The following is a 17,697-nucleotide window of genomic DNA, read 5'->3' as shown; positions in this document are numbered from 1 at the left end:
TAAAACTTCCTGACTTCAGACTGGAATGCCTGCTTACGTTGATTTTCTTTCAAGGCTGTACAAATGCACACACAAATGCACATGATGTGATTGAGAAAACTGTGTAATGTATAATAATGCTACATAAAAATGAATAATAAGTGTAGGAATAAGAAATAAATGGCAAGAGAACATATATTCATGAGACTGTACTTGCATGAGGGACGAACAAATATGGAGGTTTTTGTACCTAATTTTAACTGTCATGTTTAATCTTTTATTACTGTTTACTTAGGAGGGTTTAAGTCTTAGTCTTACTTTTGGCTGTTGGAATTGCAATCTCCATGTTGCCAAGATGGGCAGCAGTTTCTGTGTGTGGGGAGTAGCAGAGGGCACAACAAATGGGTGCTGGGAGTGCTCCAGGGACATCACCCCCTGCTGCTGCCCAGCACCTCTGCTGTGTGTTTAGACATGGTTTGGGAAAATAAGTAGATGAACACTGGAAGGTACTGGGAATGCAGAGAACAGGAAGATATATGTCCGAGAGTGGATTTGTCTTCTGCTGACACAACTCAGCTTCCTTCTTGTGGCATGAATGTCCAATAAATTTAATTTCTCGAAGCTGTGTTTTAAGATCACATTCCAGGTTGTGTTCCTGTTTAAAAAAAATTCTAGTAAGGAAGCATTCTGACTGAAATTTTGAACTTCATCCAATGACTGAAGAGCTTGCAGTGCCTAAATGGGATTTATTGTAACTGAACAGGAAAAGGCCTGAAATATAAGGCTATGTAGTTGTGTAAAAGCATTTTGTTTTCTGTCAACTTACACATTTGATCTTGAATTAGGGCAATGTGTTTGACTTGAGTATCCACAGGGCATAATATAGTATGAACAAATTGCTTTAAAGCACCTATTATTATAATTTAATTTTTTATCGGTTTATAACATAAAGTTACTAAATGTTTTTGTCCTGTTTTTCTTTATTTCAGGCCTGAGTCACAGAGAAACCTGAGGATTTGCACTTCTGAAGTAGGTGTGAATGAGATTGAAGGAATTACATGGAGGATTCTGAACTCCCCTTCTTCCTGCTTCATGAAAGATGGGTGAGTGTATTATGAAATAGTTTATAATTAACTCAGTCCTGATTTCAGAAGGTTTTTAGTCAAAACAGGAAGATACAATTCAGATGGTTCTATGTAAGAATGGAAGAAATTACAGATACTACAGATACACCTCCTAATTACAAACATCAACCTTCAGAATTTACTGTTCCTGTTTAGTAATAAGAGGGTTTCTGTTAAAAATACCACCCCCACCAACTCTCTGATGTAATTGTTCTGTACTTAAAAGCTTTTAGCTGAATGTCGAAGAAAGCTGAACTGACAAAATGAATTTTGCCTTTCTGGAATTGATTCTGGGTGAGGCTGATACCGAGAAAAGTGTGAGGCTGAGCTTTATTAGACCCCTGCATGTATTTGTTAGTGAAACAAGCAGGTGAGCAACAGCAGCAGAAATGTCCATATCACACCTAGGCTGCACCTGAAGCCTGTTGGAATGCAGCTGATAAATTAGTTCCAGTGGCTGAAAATAATAATAAAAAAAAAAAGCTTATGTGTCTTCCTGCCTCCCTCCCTTGCTGTAGCTCTGCCCACAGAGGAAAGGAAAGGAAGTCCAAGTCCAAACCCTGTTGGGGGGTAAATGGAACTTTGGTTTGTCTTTGTCTGGCTATGCCTGTAGATAGGTGGGGACCATTATTAGAAAAGGGCACAGGACTTTTCGGTGGAAATTATATCTTGACACTCTAATTGCTTTCAATTTAGTATCTCATACGTTACCTTCAGATACTGACCAATGAATAAGATCTGTGCTTCTTAGAACATCTTTTTCAAAGTGAAAAGATACAAGTCCTATTAGAAAAGCACATGGTTTTTAAGACCTGGTGTACTGGTTTGAAAGACCAGTGAGAGACTCCAAGTCAGAAATACAATTTAATAGGAAGAAAAAAAGAGAAAAATACATGCAATAGTACAAAAGAAAAACAGAGTCAGAATACAACCTGACACCCCACTAGTTAGGGTGGTGGTAGCAGACCAGATGATGTGGTCTTCTTCAAGCAGCGATCCTGTAGCTGGGGCTGGTAGCTCTTGCCCTCTGGAAATCAGTGAGTAACAGCTGCTTTGGTGTTCCAAATCTCAGTTTTTATCTAGGTAGGAAAGGCTTGGCTCCTCCCCCTGGCAGGACCATCTCACAATGAGATTATGTAATTTTGTCTGTCATGCAGTGGGACTCAATGGTCCACTAAGGATGGGTCATGGGAAAGATAAAGAACATTTCCCCATCTGATTTTTAACAGGTGGCCCATTAGCAGAGGATATCTCCAACAGAGATATGAATCACTGCCCTACCTGATTTCGGCAGGTGTTGATAGAATACATATTTTGGGCACATCTTTACATTGTAACCTAGGACACCTGGCTTTTGGCAGAGGTTTCCCATTTCTGCATCAATACACACAAGACCATATATGTGGTCCTGTAAATGCACCAGAGCTGAGAAATGCATCACAGGATGAGTTTTCAATTGCAGGGTTGCTGACCAGACCACTCTTTCAAGTTATGACACAAAGAATGTTTAAGAACTAGTAAAAATGAACCCTAAAACTCATAGAGTGACAACAGAATTTTCACGTTTGTTTAAACATCCTTGTAATTCTTGAATCTAGTTTAGATTCATTCTGTCTAAATTGTGTTCAGGGCTGAAAATGGAGGGTGCACCATGAAAGTAGCTTTGGGTGACCTTCTGAGTCTTTTACTCTTGTACATGGGAGCAAGTAACACCTAAAAGCAATAGGTGTGTCTGGACAGCAGTCTCAGCTTCAGAACCAGGATGATGCCATGCAGCCTACAGCCCTGAAGCCAAAGGACATGCCTTGGGTGCTGTAGGGAGAAAAGGCAATGATATTATTGATTTAAAGCTGTCAGGGGCAATGTCTGAGTGGAAATAGGCAGCAGGTGCAAATATATTTTGGAGAGGAGCAGGCTGCAGCAAGGTTCAGGAATATCCCAGCACTGGGAGGGGCAAAAGTGCAAGCAGCAGAGCAAAGAGGGTGTCAGTGGTGTATCAAGAGCATCTGGAGCCCAGTGGGTGAAGGAGGAAAACAAATGGGAATAGTAACTTGTGTGACTTCTCCAGGGCAGAGAGTAGGATGAAAGCATACAGTGGAGAGTGAAGTGGGTGGGAATTTTTCTGTTCAGCCATCTACACTTTTTTCCCCTCCAGAGATGTTTCTTGGTGGGCTGTATTTGAAACCAAGTATTGAGGAGTCTCCCCTGCAGCTGACGAGAGAGAGAGGTAATGAAAAATTCAGGGAACCAGAAACCAAGCCTTTCTGACTGAGGAAAAAGAGCAAGGGGGTGAGAACTGTGCAGGAAATAATGAGAAAACAAAGTGTTTTGAGGGGAAGTTTTGGAAAGCAATGGGAGTAGGTATGTTCAACAGGAAATAAACAGTGGTAAAATTTGATTTGCAGCCTTCTTGGATTTTTTTTACCAGTATGACATAAATGACAGCTCTTACTGAGGGAAGGAAAAATCACTTTTCCCATCAAGGAAGTGGAGAAATCTAACTATATTTGCTTACCTGCACAAAGAATGCTTTAATGTAAGTGTGGGAAAGCAATCGAAGCATTTTGGTAGTACTTCTTGTATTTTCTATTTTTTTGAAGAGGGGGCAGCATATGGTAACAGCCTGGGGTAACCATCAGCCTACAAACTCATCCTGGTGTGTCTTCAGGTGCTTTCTGAAGAGATGTTCTTTTTCCCTCCTATCTTTCATGTGCTGACTTGCTTATAGAAAGCAAGTTTTAAATGTTTTTAATGCTTTAAAACTGTATTTTGAAGTCCATCCTAATGAAGTCTAGATATATTCTGGCCTGAATATTCACTGCTTGATGATAAGATTAAAATGGCTGTGAATGTTTTAAAGATTTGGGCTTTGCATAAGTACCCTTTGTCCTGTAGTGGATAAAGTGGCTGTCTCTTGCTAAGATGTGACTCCTGAAACCAGAGCAGGTCTGAAGCTGACCTAATAGCTCATAAATTGGCATATTCTCTCAAAAAATGTGATCAGCTTGGCAAGGTACGAACTGGTCTGTGCTTGTGGTTGTATTAACTTCTACCTTGTGTCTGCTTTTCCTTCAGTTACAATTGTGCTGGCAAGGTGTTTGTGGTGTATTTATCAGGAGGAGACTGGGATGTGTCAGACATGCCAGAAAAGTACCCTAATCTTTCCTCATTCAGTCCCTATGTGATGTCATATGGAGCTGAGAGACTCCTGTTTTAGCAGACAGTAAAATATGTTGATAATGTTTGCTTCCAACTGGACACTCTTCTGGGCATCCCACTGTCTTCCTTCTTTCAGCCTCTGTCTGGATCAGTCTCTGGAGCCTGTTCTGGTTTCCCAGGCCCCTGGTAGTGGTAAAAGGGAGATGGTGTTGACTGAGCTGCAGTAGGGGCAGGCCTGGGATCCCCAGTTCTATGGAAAAGTGAAGGGAAGAGCAGGTCCAGCTGTAGCAATCCCTTCTGGGAGCATCACACTTATCCTATATCTACTATCCCATGGCTGTTCCACTGTTTGGCAGAGCTGGGGCTTGCAAGGCTGACACCAAAGCAATGTGGCTGTGTGTTTGCAGTTTTACACTGCTGGAATCAGGTATTGGAAACTTCCATTTATGCCTGGGAGCTTTTTACTCCGGAACATGCTTGCTAAGAATGTGAATTGCCATATGAATTGCCTGGCCATGTTACTTTGTGTCTGTTTCTAAGCCTGTCTATTCATCAATTTTATTTTATTTTTTCAAAACAACTCAAAATATAGGTAGAGCAAACATTTTATTGTATCTGTAAAGATGCTGACCTAGCATCAAATGGAAGAGTATGATGAAGTGATAAATGTTTCAAGCCCCTGGCCTTTTATCTTTGATTTTCTTTTTTTTTTTTTTTTTTTTTTTACAAATGTTTCTCAAACTTAAGTGATTGAAAAGTTTTCCAGATCTGATAACTGCAAAGATTTCAAGTGAAACTTTTGGCTTCTATCCCAGTATGAGATCATATGAAGTGATATTAGCTGAATTTGTACCAGAGTTTGAAAAGAAAATGAAAACACATTACTGTTAGTGTCTCTCAGCTATTTTTCAGCTATGCTGGACAAATGTTTTCTCATTGGCTAAGTTCTGAGCACCATTTGAAATGTTTTTAAATATATGTGTGTATATATATGCACATTTTTCTCTGCTAGTATAGTATTTAATTTATACTCTTTGGGTCTTTTATCCTTGCAATCAGGACTCTGAATTCCTTTTTATATAGAAGTTTTAAAATCTATGTTGCAAAGAAAGCTCACTACAAGAGAGAGGATGCACGGAATCCCTGTTGCTATTCCAGAATGACTTTAAAACAAAATCTTTTAACTGATTTTTGTCAGGTTTCTGTGAAACCATTGAAAAAAATGGTTCTTGTAGGGGTGTGTGTACCTAATAAGGGTAAATGTGTGACAACTACCAGTGTTTTGTGAGTCTCCTTCTTTACAGAAATAAAATAAAATAAATAATGCCTTAAGTTAGGCATTTAGGTTACTGAACAGGGTTGAACTTCAAGGGCTGAACTTGCAAACTCAAGCAATCGGACACTAGAAAATCCTTCGTTTAAAGCTACTCATTCATCCCCGTGGTAAATATTCATTTTGATTGCCTTTAATTAGAGGATTGCGTGCTTCCCCCCTCCCCCCTCCACCCCCCAAGGCCTGCATATTGTTCAGCACACAGCATGGCTAATGCTTAATGAGTGGGTAGGTTGTTGATGTTTTGTTTCTCACCATTTCTTGTATGGCTTTATTTACTGCATGGTTGGCAGATGGTGCACTGAATACAGAACTACTCATTTCCTCATGGAGATTTTCATGGCATTGACACCATAAAGAGTTACTTTACTGAATATTTTTCAGGGAATCTTAGCCAGAAGTGCAAAATGAGACATACATGTATATTTCACCAAACTCTGAGCCTTGATAGTTAATTTTCTGAAGGAGATGGTTCCAGCACAGTTGCTTTGGTAGAAGATCTATCAGGCTGTGCTGATTCCTTCCCCTTCTCTTTTTTGTAGCAGAAGGCAGCAGTGGGTGAAAGCTGCCACAGGGGCACAAGGTATCTCCATAACTCAAGCAGTTTGGTGGGAATGTTGTAAACAGCTATAAGATCTGTCCTTCTCACCAATGTTTATTTCTTGCCATTGTTAGCTGTACAACAGAACACAGAATTTCACATGTCAGAAATCTCTTCCGTAATCAAAGGAGTGGATATTTTGTCCAGCAAACTGGCTCAGTAACCTGCTTCCAGGACTCAGTACAAGTTTGAGACCCGATGGAAATGAACAAAGCTTCAAAACCTACTGTAGGCTACAGGAAGAGAACACCCTTCATCTGGTTTCTGTCTTGGAGGCTGTAAGCTCTTCAGGCTGGAGCCTGTGCCTTCCCATATGTCGATAGAGTATTTCAAGCACTATAGTAGTATAAACAGCAGTGGATGAGGTCATCATATATCAAACAACATAATTAAATCAGTGCTTTATTCACTGTCTGTGTCTCATTATGGCTGCCTCCTAGGTCACTCTGCAGCTTTGGAGATCGTGTAAGAACTAGACTGTTGCAACAGCCCTTGTAGAAACATTTGCTTTGAAGTTGGTGCTATTCACTTAGAGACCAATCTTCATAAAAATGTACTTTTGTAAAATGTGATGCAATTTTGAAAAAGCCATGTAAAAGGGAAACACTCACTATTGATCTATTTTTTAAAAAAAATTATCGTGCACAAATGTCAGCTGCTTATCACATGATTGGGGTGGGATTTCTTGTTTGACTAGAAGTCTGAAAGCAATCAAGTAGATGATGTATTAGAAAAAACTGGTTTCTCAGAGGGGAACATAAGCTTAAAGTGCCTGCAAAGCAACCAGATTTCAGGCATTGGCATGAAACTGGCATTTTTTAAAGTTAAGTGATGCTTTGTTTTGGCCGCTACTTTAAAGTGCATTCCCTGTAAAACAATATAGGAAAATATTTTAAGATGCTACTTCCCCCTTCACAGTTCTGGTACCCACACTTTAAATCTTCTGTTATATCAACACCTATAAGTGTTTTACAGCAGTAGATCCTTATGTGTGTTTTACAAGGGAAGTAGGCTACCAATTTTGTCTGAGCAGTAAGGTTCTTTGAAGTTTGAAGTCATAACGAGATATGCACGTAAGCCTCGTGCCTCACCACGTATGATGCCGTGGGCATGTGTTATTGCTTACCTGTGCCTTAATTACTGGACACATGTAGCTACAGGAATATATCCATATGGTTTTCCTACTGTAAACTTTCAGGTGACTTGCTAATCTAGGCCAGTACTCAGAAACAAGGGCTTGTCTGAGATCTTAGTAATTACAAAGATAGCATACAAACTTTGGCATTATGACTCTCCCAGATCCACTTGAAATCAGGTTACAGTCATATTCTGTCTTGTTTTTTGGATAGCAGCCCAATAGCATGCAAAGTTGTTATGTTGTTGCTTGACCTGCTCTATCCTAATCTTGCTGCCAAGGGAAAAAGAGGAAAAGGTATTCAGGACTCGGCTTTGCCATAAATGAATCAGATTTTTTTACTCCTTTATTTTAAATCTGAGGGTTTCCTGAATTAATTAATATTTTCTGATTAATTTACTGAAATAAAACATGTTCTTTCTCCCTGAAGTTTATCTATTTGTCTCCAGTGCTTTTCCTCTCTACCAGTAATGGCAGCTCAGAATCATGAGTTGGTACCATGCATTAGGGGATAATCTTTGGTAAACTTGAGCTTGAAAGTAAGAAAGTGAGGAGAGATCAAAGGCAGCTCTCTGATGTTCTGCAGTACAGGTGGGGTCCAGGAATCAAATATAAAAGCAAAGTTGTGCTGCTCAACCAAATACCCTCATTGAGAGTGGAGGACATCTGCCAGCTGGGTTGCCTCTGGGGCTTGCTTGCCCTCCAAAGCACTTCCACAAACCTCCTGCTGCAAAGATGGGAGGTGGGGATGATGGAGAGGAAGGGCTTGCAGGATCCTGCTGGAGGTTCCAGTCAGTAATTCCCGCTAGGTAGCCGCCCTGCTGGGAAGACTTGCCTGGCAGGGTAGGAAAGCTGAGGGAGGTGCAGAGAAGGCTACTTACCCCCAGGCTAGAGCTGGAAATCACCTGGCTCCTGCTCAGCTAGTAAAACAACAGCAAAGAGAAAAGTCTGACATCCTGCCTGGAGATGGATGCCTTCATGTGGTTCTGGGGTCTGAGGAGAAGTCGGTTCTGCTAAGCTCGCTCTTAATAAGAGCCCTGGTGATCTTAACCTTTCATTTTTTCCAGTAACATCACCCAAACAGGAGGTAAAAGAAGGTCAGAGGCAGACAACAGAAGTATAGGCTACCTAGTACTTAAAATTTCTAGTCTTCAAAAAATAGCTACAATTTTACTATGTTGTGATTTTAGTGATTTGATTGTTGACTGGTTAGGCACTTGGTAAATCTCCTAATAAAAAGAATACATGCTTCTGTTGGTTTTGCACTGTTTGTTTTTCCTTTGTTCATGCTGTTCTTCTGTGATTCTTTTTTAAAATAGCCAGAGTAAAACAGAAGTGGTAAACCTTAATTTAGAAGTGTTAGCAAGAGGTGGCTCACCCTGATAAGGGTCATCCAGGCTTCACTGGTTCCTTGTTTATAATATACTACCCACTGTGGTTTATCCTCTCTTAGTATTACTTCTGTTATATTTGCTATAATCTCTGTGCAGATGATAGCTTAATACTTGCAAATGACCTAAATATAATGAATGTCAAGCCAAAAAAAAAATAAAAAATCCTCTAAAAGCATACACCTATGAGAAAACAATGATAATACTGGCAAGCTTGTTAGGGCAAGTGTGAGCAAGTGTTAGATGTAAAGAAAAGGTGTGGGGTTTTTTTGGTTTGTGTTTTTTTCCTTTGCTACAGGGGCCCAATTCTCATCTCTATTTGCAGTCATCTAGGCAAGCTGAGGTGTGTTGAGTGCAGGGCCTAATTGCTTGTGCACTGCATGCTGTGCCTACACAGCTTTCAACTGGGAGCCAGCTTGGAGCACAGGCAGAGCAAGCTCGGGTCTGTCCATACCTGCCTGCATACAGAGGTGCTCAGAAGAAAGCAGAGACACCCATTTTCTCTTTATTACTGCATTACACCAGAGGCGAATTCTCTAATTAAACTTTGCAGTTAGCTTGGTGTGTTATAACTGCTGTAAATTTTGGTCATGTCAAGACTTCCTGGTGGTGGGAGGAGAGGCACAGAGAAGCCAGTGAGTGCAAACAAGGGCTCCTGTGTAGATGGCTGAAGCAGCCCAGCCCTTGTGTCCCATTCATGTTATTAAGGCACCACCTATGGTGCTTTGTACCAGGAAATTTACTGAATAGCTGAAGAGAAAATTGTCACTTACACTGGATAGTGGAGGAATTAAGATCTGTCTTGTCCTGAAAGAGGTTCTAGTTGTATATCCTCCTATCCACTAGGCTCCCATGGGAAAAGGTGCTTGACAAGACTCAAAACAGCCTTGCTGCTGCCTTTGCCCTGGTGCATTGCTTCCATTCATCTGACACAGTAGGGAAAAACTGTGAACTAGGATAAACTGTGAACTAGGATAATAAGGATGGCAATAATAAGAAATACGTATTTTAATAAAGGGATTAGAGAATAGATTTACATATCTTAAAACCAGAGAAATAGAAACTTGGAAAGTGAATCGTTTTATGGAGGGGCTCTGATTTTTACTTTCTCAGTCAGTGTGTTCATTTACTTTGGCTATCAAAATGCTATCCCAGGTTGCTGTCTTCTGCTAGCTTTTATGAGCTGGATGGCTGACAATGCTATCCTACACTATGTTGTTTCCACCCCTGCCTCTACACCAAGGAAGAATGTCCAGTTACTTTCCTTTCTGGGATGGGAGGACTTGATCATATGGGAGCTCTCAAAAGAGGTGCTGGCTGGCATGTAATTGCCTTTTCCTTCTAGGAGAATGCTTTTCTCTCAGGCAGGCTGGGCAGAAAGCTGTGGCTGTGGGTGTTGAGCACAGTTTAGCAGTCTGTGTTTGGGGGGGAGGAGCAGAATGGGATAGTATTCATGTGAAGCCCCTGCTTCCTGTCGCACTGTATTTGACCTGACATAAGCAGCTGACATAACATCACCGTGGGCGTTGACAGCGTTTTCTTTTAATATTAAATTTGGGGGAAAAAAGTTAATAATTGTTTTCTTCTTAAAAGGAAGGAGAAAACCCCAAAGGATCTTGGCTGGCTCTGCATGCCCTATAGGTATGTCTGGTTGTTTTTGATGAACAAGGTGCTGTCCTCCTGTTTACCTCTCTCAAAGGAAGTGTCTGTTGACATAGTCTGCATTTCAATCATCTTTATTATACAGCTCTCTGTGAAGCCTCCAGGGCAAGTTAAGCCAGCCCTGAAAGAAGCTTCTTGGTCACAAAGAGAGAAGAGTCAGAACAGACACCCACAGTTTGTATTTCTTTATTGGCAGAGATCTCTGCCCTGATAACCTCAGACCCCAGAGCTGCTGAGGTTGGCTGAGTTTGGAGTGGTTCAGAGGCACAGAGGGCAGGTCTCACAGTGACTGCTGCATCCACCCATGCACTGCAGCCAGGATGTGACTGGCTGTGCCCATGGTGCTGTCAGAGAGCTGGATTCCATGTCCAGCCTAGAGGAGCCTGGGGTGTCCTTGCAGTGGGACAGCTCCCACTAGGTGGGTGCTTCCAGCTCAGAGGCATCTTTTCCCCCTCACATTGCTCTGTGCCACAATCTTTCTGTGCACGCTGTCACCCTGCTCGGTGCCCTTAGTGTGGCTCAAACCTTCACAAGGTGCCATTCCCTGAGACAGGCTTATTCACTGAATGGCATCCAAAGTGTTACAGGTTGTGGGTTTGTGTTAGTGTCCAGAAGGCTGGTTCCTGAATTCAGCAGAGAACTGCTGTTGGTTGTGCCATCAAAGCTGTCTGCTGTTAATGGGGAGGGAATTTCACTTCAGATTGAAGTTTATGCATCAAAACTGAACCTATGTGGGTAGTGAACTGTGGATGATTTACATGATGTTTTGGAACTGTGTTTTATTATTTCATGCTTCTGTGTTTTGAATAGGTGAAGTTAGCTTTGGCTTGCACTGGTGTGTTATTTTCCTCTAGTGCTCAATGGTGAGCTCTAGATAGATGCTTGTGAAAATGATGCTGCACAAAGAGCATCTATCTTCTTGGAAAAGGTGAGGCCCTGACTGGCCTCAGTGTGCCCTCGAGGCCTCTTTCTCCAAATCTGTGCAGCTGCTGACACCTCTGAGGGGCTAAACCCATCCATCTTCTGCAAGAAGAATGGCTTTCTACTGCACTAATAGAGAATGAGTTACAAACCTTCCTCTTTCAAGTTTTCTCCCATCAGAACGTAGAAATTTATTTTATCTTTGATAGTTCCTACCTTAAGTCAGACACAATCTCTATCAAAAACTGTTACCCAGAAAAGCTACAGATGGTTAAGAAACAGGTTTGATTGACCTGGTTGTCAAGTGTAAGGTGCTACTCGTGGTGCATGGGGAGCTGCCTAACAGCTGAATGTTCAAATATTAATTAAAATAATTTGCAGCGTCATGCACTAATGATGAAAGCAGCTTGTGTCTTCACTGTAGCTGAAGATTTCAAGGGCCAAATTCACTGGAAATATAAACAGTGGTGCAAATTATATGTTAGAACACAATTGTTTCCCTGCAGGCTATAAATAACTCCTATTTTAAGACACTGGGGGTTATTTGTCTCCTGTGGGAGAGACTGTATTCTGTGGTGTAGCTGACCAGAAAATGGTTGTTAGTGATAAAGTGGTGTAATTTGCATTGATTTATTATTCATTGGCTGTGCAGATCAAGTGCAGCTTACTCAGCAAGAGGGATTGATACCAAATTCTTTTGTCGCTTAAACAAATATCCCTGCTGAGTATAAGTGAGAGATGTGATTGTAACAGAAGAGTGGTGTTATCAAGCTTGTAGCTCCATAAAATCTGACTTACTGAGAATTTCACTCCAAACTTAAATTTGCCCTACCTGGGTAAGCAGGAATTTGATAACTATTGGAAGTAGATGGATATTAAAAAAATTAAAAGGTAATTCCTTGACTTTGTCTAAATTTCCCACACTGTGTAACATGCACATCCAGTGCTTGTGTCTAGCAAGTTGCACCCATAATAATAGGCATTTATTGGCTACTCTTTCTAGTGTGGGCAAAATTGAGTTAAAGATAGGACATGATCATTATTACAAGGTTTTTTTTCTGAAAATGTTAGCTTCAGAGTTTCCAGGTATTTTGAGAGATACTGTGATTAATGTGAGAATGATATTATCAATGTCTACTTTGATGTTCTCTGAAAACTGCACCTCTTGGAGGAAAACTACTTAAAAGACTGTTGGTTTTCTCTTCTCTTGCTCCTCACCTTTTAAATCAGTTTTCTATTCATGGTGTTTGTGGGAGAAAACCTGGAAATATGAATCAAATACTTCCTCCAAAAAAACGGAGGAATATATTTATTTTTAAGTTATTCTTAGGGGTAGGAAGGGTATTTTATGTTTAGATTCATTATCTCCAGGTGTGCATGGCAATTGCTGCAGGTGTTGAACTTGTTCTTCCCTGGACTATTATCAGCAATGATTTCACAGATTATTCTGCAATTCCACTGTGATTTTGGCTGAGAAAAAAAGTAAAATTAAAATGGAAGGTAAAGCAATGCTGGAAGAAAACTCTTCGAGGCTTTCTGGTGATTATTTTTTCTTTGTACATTGACTGAACATCAGTCTCCCTCCACAAGCCTTCATCTACAATCAGCCTTTGAATAAACACTCCCTGTCCTGCCATGGAGTGTTGCTGTTTGCAGCCTCGAATGAACTTGTAGAAAGAGTGCTGTATTTATAAATTACTCTTTTTGGACCAATTGTTCTGGGGAAATCTGAACAAAATAATAATTTTGGAACTTAACTGTGCTCCTAAAAGAAGCATGTCCTATTCATTTAAAACTGAACAATTTTGTAGCATATTCCTTCACATTTTTGTTAAAGGTTAACAAAATTGTTTAGACAGCCCTAGTTGGTGCACATCAATCTACTTTACAACCAGCTGATTAATGTGACTGATTTCTGCAGTGAATTTCTCTAATCACTTCTTATTTACAAACCAGGGTGGTTTTGTTTAAAGCAGCTATGCTGTGAGTGTTCATCCATCTTAAAGTTCATTCCTTGAGTAAGTTTAGGAAACACAAGTCTAATGAACTTCTGTGACAAACTGTGCCCATAAAAGAAGAGGTCATATGCAACATCTCTGGTAGCGGTAATCCCTCTTGTCATCTCCTACAGATGTAGGACAAAAAATAAATTCTTGAAGTAAAGTGAAAGGAAATCTTAGTGAGTGTAGGCAAATGAGAGAAACAGTTACTCTGAAGCCTGCAAGGAGCTGCACAGGAAGCCAGGAAACTGTGGATTTTCATTATCCAGGCTATTGGCTGACAGCTGGTGATGTGAAATAATCTACAGCTTTTTTTTTGAGAACTTATTTAAACCTCATAGACTTACTCTACTGGGAATTACAGAGGTTTCTTCTTTAGAAAGAAGTTAAATTATTCAGTCTTTCTTCAAGTGGAGTTAGGCACTGGGCCGATGTCTCTGCTGTGATACATGGTGCTTCATTACAGACTACAAGTGCTGAATCCCTCTGCATGTTTATTCTGTTGGTAAATATCACCCTAACTGGAATTACACAAACTTCTTCCAATGGTAAACATAAGGAATATTCAGCAGCTGTGTCCCTATAGGGAACTCAGTGGAACAGAGTCCACAGGTACTGGGATGCAGTGTAAGCAAAACTATTCACTTTATAATGACAAGGCAGTGTAGCTCTGTGGAATTGTAGCATGGCAGAAACAAGCCTCAAAGGTTTTGGATGGTCTGTAGAATGTCAGCATAACTTGTGGCATGCTGCTGATTTGGACACAAAAGTCATATAAGGGGATATGTGAATGTTTAATTCATTATTTAAGGACTACTGAGAATCTCTTAGTCACCTTCAGCAGTCACTATGCTTTTTATTTTAAAAGCAAGGACATTTCCCCTACAATTTTATGACTTGTTTCCTTCTATCACTGTGTAGGTCTGTGAAGATATTCTATACATGGCTTTCACTATAGGAATAATTTTGCATTTTTCCCTTTGCTCTCTGAACTGATGACTCAGATGTGCTTGTACAGGAGTCCTTTCTAAGAAAAATATGTCATATTTCCTAGTGCTAATTTCACCAATTCTTTCAGACTTAGGTTACACATCAAAATTCTGACCAATGCCACCTTCCGTTTAGCTTTTTTTTTTTTGTTAGTGTCTCTCACAAAAAGTAATCTGGTGTTTTTGGATACTTGAGGACTTAAGAAGAAACTGCTAAAACTCTTGCCTTATCCCTCTTCACCTTATGATTCTTTCTCTCTGCCTTGATTTTCTGGTTTTGGCATGTGCTTGTTCATCCTACTGTCCCTTTAAACTGCTTCTACAAAAAGTCTTTCAGTCACATTGCCTTAATTACTTTTATTCTAGATTTCCCTATACTTTGCACTGCCTTAAACAAAAAAATGAACTTTAGGAGCACTTAACATTCTACCTCTATTCTACCTGTAATTTGTACAATTTTTGGAGACTGACTATTGATCTCCATCAGCCCATGGTTCCTTCCTCCCTCAGATTTTTGCTGCAATTTAAAGTGGAACTTTAGTGGTTTTGCTCTTTCTTAGGAAAGCCTCATCAAGATATGCAGATCCCTTCCCATTTGCACTTTTACCGCGACTTCTGCAGAAAATCTGCATTCTGGTGATAAGAATTCTGAAGGCCTGTGAGTAAGATGGGCAGATGAGAGAAAATCTTGGGCTGTTTTCTTCTCGGTTACATTCAAGAAATTAGAATATTTCTTAAGGGATGGTCTGTGTCACTGTGTGGAGTGGCTAAGGTTGTTCCAGCAGTTGAATATGTCAAGAAAGGATGGGAAAGGGTCTGAAGATGGTTGTGTGATATTCATACCTGGCTTTAGTGTGCAGGATGTCAAAAAGGGAGAAGATATCTTTAAAGATATTGAAAGAAGAGTATAGCTGATACAAATGATAGTGATCTTAATTGGACCGTCAGGTCATTTGATTGAAGGTTTGTGCTTAACTTGGCAAAGTGATTGGTTTTGGTCAGTTAGAAACAAGGAAAAGGTTTGTACTTAAATACCAGGTTATTAGGGAAGGGGAATCTGAGCTACCTATGAGGACAAATGTTGTGGAGAACAATAGGTGCATAGCAGAATAATAATCTTTCTGGAGAAGTGCTTACTGTGTTCAGGAAGAGCAGCAAGAGAAAGTAGTAGACTGTCCATGAGTGTAACTGTGAAAGATCATTAAAAAAACCCCAAATCACCCTACACGCTCCCCACAAACATAACAAGAAAGGACATAGTGAATAAAAGAGTATCTATTCTGGTTTTAGCAGCTAATAATGAGATCATAGAAAAGCTAGGCTTGGGAAGTAACTTAAGATCAAGTGATCAGGAATCAATTTAATTAAATTGAAGGGAGGATTAAAAGTTTGTCCTTAATTAAAGTTTGTCTTTGAGAGGTGGCTGATGAGTTTGTGAACTGCTAGCAGTGCAAGTTGGCTGCACTGAGAGCTCATGGACTTGAATAGAGCAGGAACTAGAAGCTTTTGAAAGCACTCCAGCAGTCTGAATTTTGTGTCCCGAGGAAGGAGAAGTTGTCAGAAAAAGTTAGAGTTGCTAGAACTCAGGCTGTATGGAAGGTAACAAATGATATTTATACACATAGAAAATGAACATTTGAACCATATAAATAACTTTCAAATAACAAGAGGACTAGCATGTAGCACTGCTGCTTATGCAGGGATTAAGCATAATTTAGAAGTGGAAAAAGCCAACCCCCCCTCATATTCATCTGAGGAAACTTGTGTGGTGACCACTGGGAGAAAATAATCTGAATGGGATGCAAAGTTTGAACATGGCAATGTTCCTGGATCACATAGGAATATATGAACTTTATAAGTGCACACTCAGAAATCGAAGGTATGAGTGGAAGGATTTATATCAGACCCTTCAACACCCACTGCCCACCTATGGGCTCTATGATTTGTCCTTAATTGTGTCAGCTATCTGGAACAGGAGTCGCTTTGTGGTGTCCCCTGCTTGGCACTGTGGTTCTTAAGTATCATTGCATCAGTTTAGGAAGGCCTAAAGTATATAAACTTTTGAAAAAAGTTGAAGAAGAGGGTGTGAAAAGAACATTAAATGTTCTTGCTATGCTTAGAAATGGAAGTATTTGGCAGTTTTCCGATTCAACAGAGATGGTAACATGACCCATTGTTGTACCTTTTCTGCCCTGTCAGAGGCAGTGGCATTTTTGGGACATTCAAGGGGAGAATGTTGTCAGACTGGTTAAAATAAAGTACAGAGTGAGAACTTTAAGTTGCTGTGACTGGAAGAAAGTGACTGAAAGGGTATGACTGAACCTGATATTCAGAGGGAGAGAATAAAATGTCATAAATAAATAAAAAGTGATGTTAAATTTGCTGTGTAAGCAACTCCCAGAGTTGGCATCAATTGAAGCAAGAGGAGGAATTTGTATAGGGAAGACATTTAGTGTTAGGGGGAGCTAATTAATTTTTGTGGCAAAATGTACGGCTTGAAAATTTGGGTGGCAAAATGACGCATGTGTTTAAGTGCACAGGAGATATCTTGGAAGGTGAAAAGGTGTGTCTAACAACGTGGTTTCATAAATTTCTCAATCTGATCTAAGGCTTCTGGCTTATGCCCCTCTCCTATTCCTTCCAGACCACCTTAGGGTGCTTTGGCAATCCTTAAATGGAATCTGAACCATCAGTGCAGAGGTGAGGGCTAAAGAGATCCCCTACTTGTGTTAAACTGGGAAGAATACCGTGGCAGTGGCAGAGCTTTCAGAAGTGCCCATCCATGTCATGGGCTGCCCACAAGAGAGAAGCATCATCGACAGGAAAGATAAGAGACTGTCTAGAAATCTCAGTGAGGATGAGATGTCAGAGCAAGGATGATGACCAGCAATATCAAAAGAAGGGCCATGTAGGAGGGAGATCCTTGAGATTTGCCCAGGAAGAGATCATGAATTACTGTGGTGAAAGCACTTTAATTCAAAGGGAAACAGCGGAAACTGGGCTGGACATGATCCAGTATAGAGTTGGAAGACAGGAAGCAAGTACATTGGCTTTAGCCTTTCTTGCAACAAGTTTACAGATAGGGGAATGGAGGAAAATAAGAACTGCTGAAATAGGTAGGGCTGATTTCTTGTGAGCAGTGAAATGGGGGAACAGAGGGAGACAGCAGTAAGTGGGGACTAAGCTTGGCTGAAACAGAAATGTGCAGTCCAAGACAAATAGAAGAAGTTAAAGGATTTCAGATGAAGTTGAATAGTCTATAGGCTCTGTATGGTCATGCTTCAACAAACTGAAGTTTTGGCAGGAATTGGCAAGGAACCAACGAGAGAACTGGAAATATCAGCATCTTCATGCTTAATGAAGAAGAAACTGGCTACAGGAGCATTTTCCTCCAGCCAGTGGT

The 17,697-nt window shown here is 40.4% G+C and overlaps 1 protein-coding gene across 2 annotated transcripts in view; it reads left to right on the top strand.

The window, feature by feature from the left end:
* The window catches only part of LOC306799073 (uncharacterized protein), a 134,500-nt gene extending 131,020 nt beyond the window's left edge, over positions 1 to 3,480 (top strand). The window contains exons 4-5 of one of the 2 annotated variants that reach the window (XR_013773523.1): positions 969 to 1,082; positions 3,259 to 3,477. Coding sequence is in view for 1 of the 2 variants with exons in the window: in XM_079299609.1 (XP_079155735.1) it covers positions 969 to 1,082; positions 3,259 to 3,298 (154 nt within the window). In the remaining variant the exon portion in view is untranslated. Of the gene's footprint in view, positions 1 to 968; positions 1,083 to 3,258 lie in introns of both variants that reach the window. The other variant, XM_079299609.1, reaches the window with a different exon arrangement.
* Positions 3,481 to 17,697: the final 14,217 nt, after the last annotated feature.

Source organism: Erithacus rubecula, assembly GCF_903797595.1.
Source record: "Erithacus rubecula genome assembly, chromosome: 3".
Classification (NCBI taxonomy): Eukaryota; Metazoa; Chordata; class Aves; order Passeriformes; family Muscicapidae; genus Erithacus; species Erithacus rubecula.
Note: the sequence above shows the minus strand (reverse complement) of the source record. Positions and strands in the feature narration are given on the sequence as shown.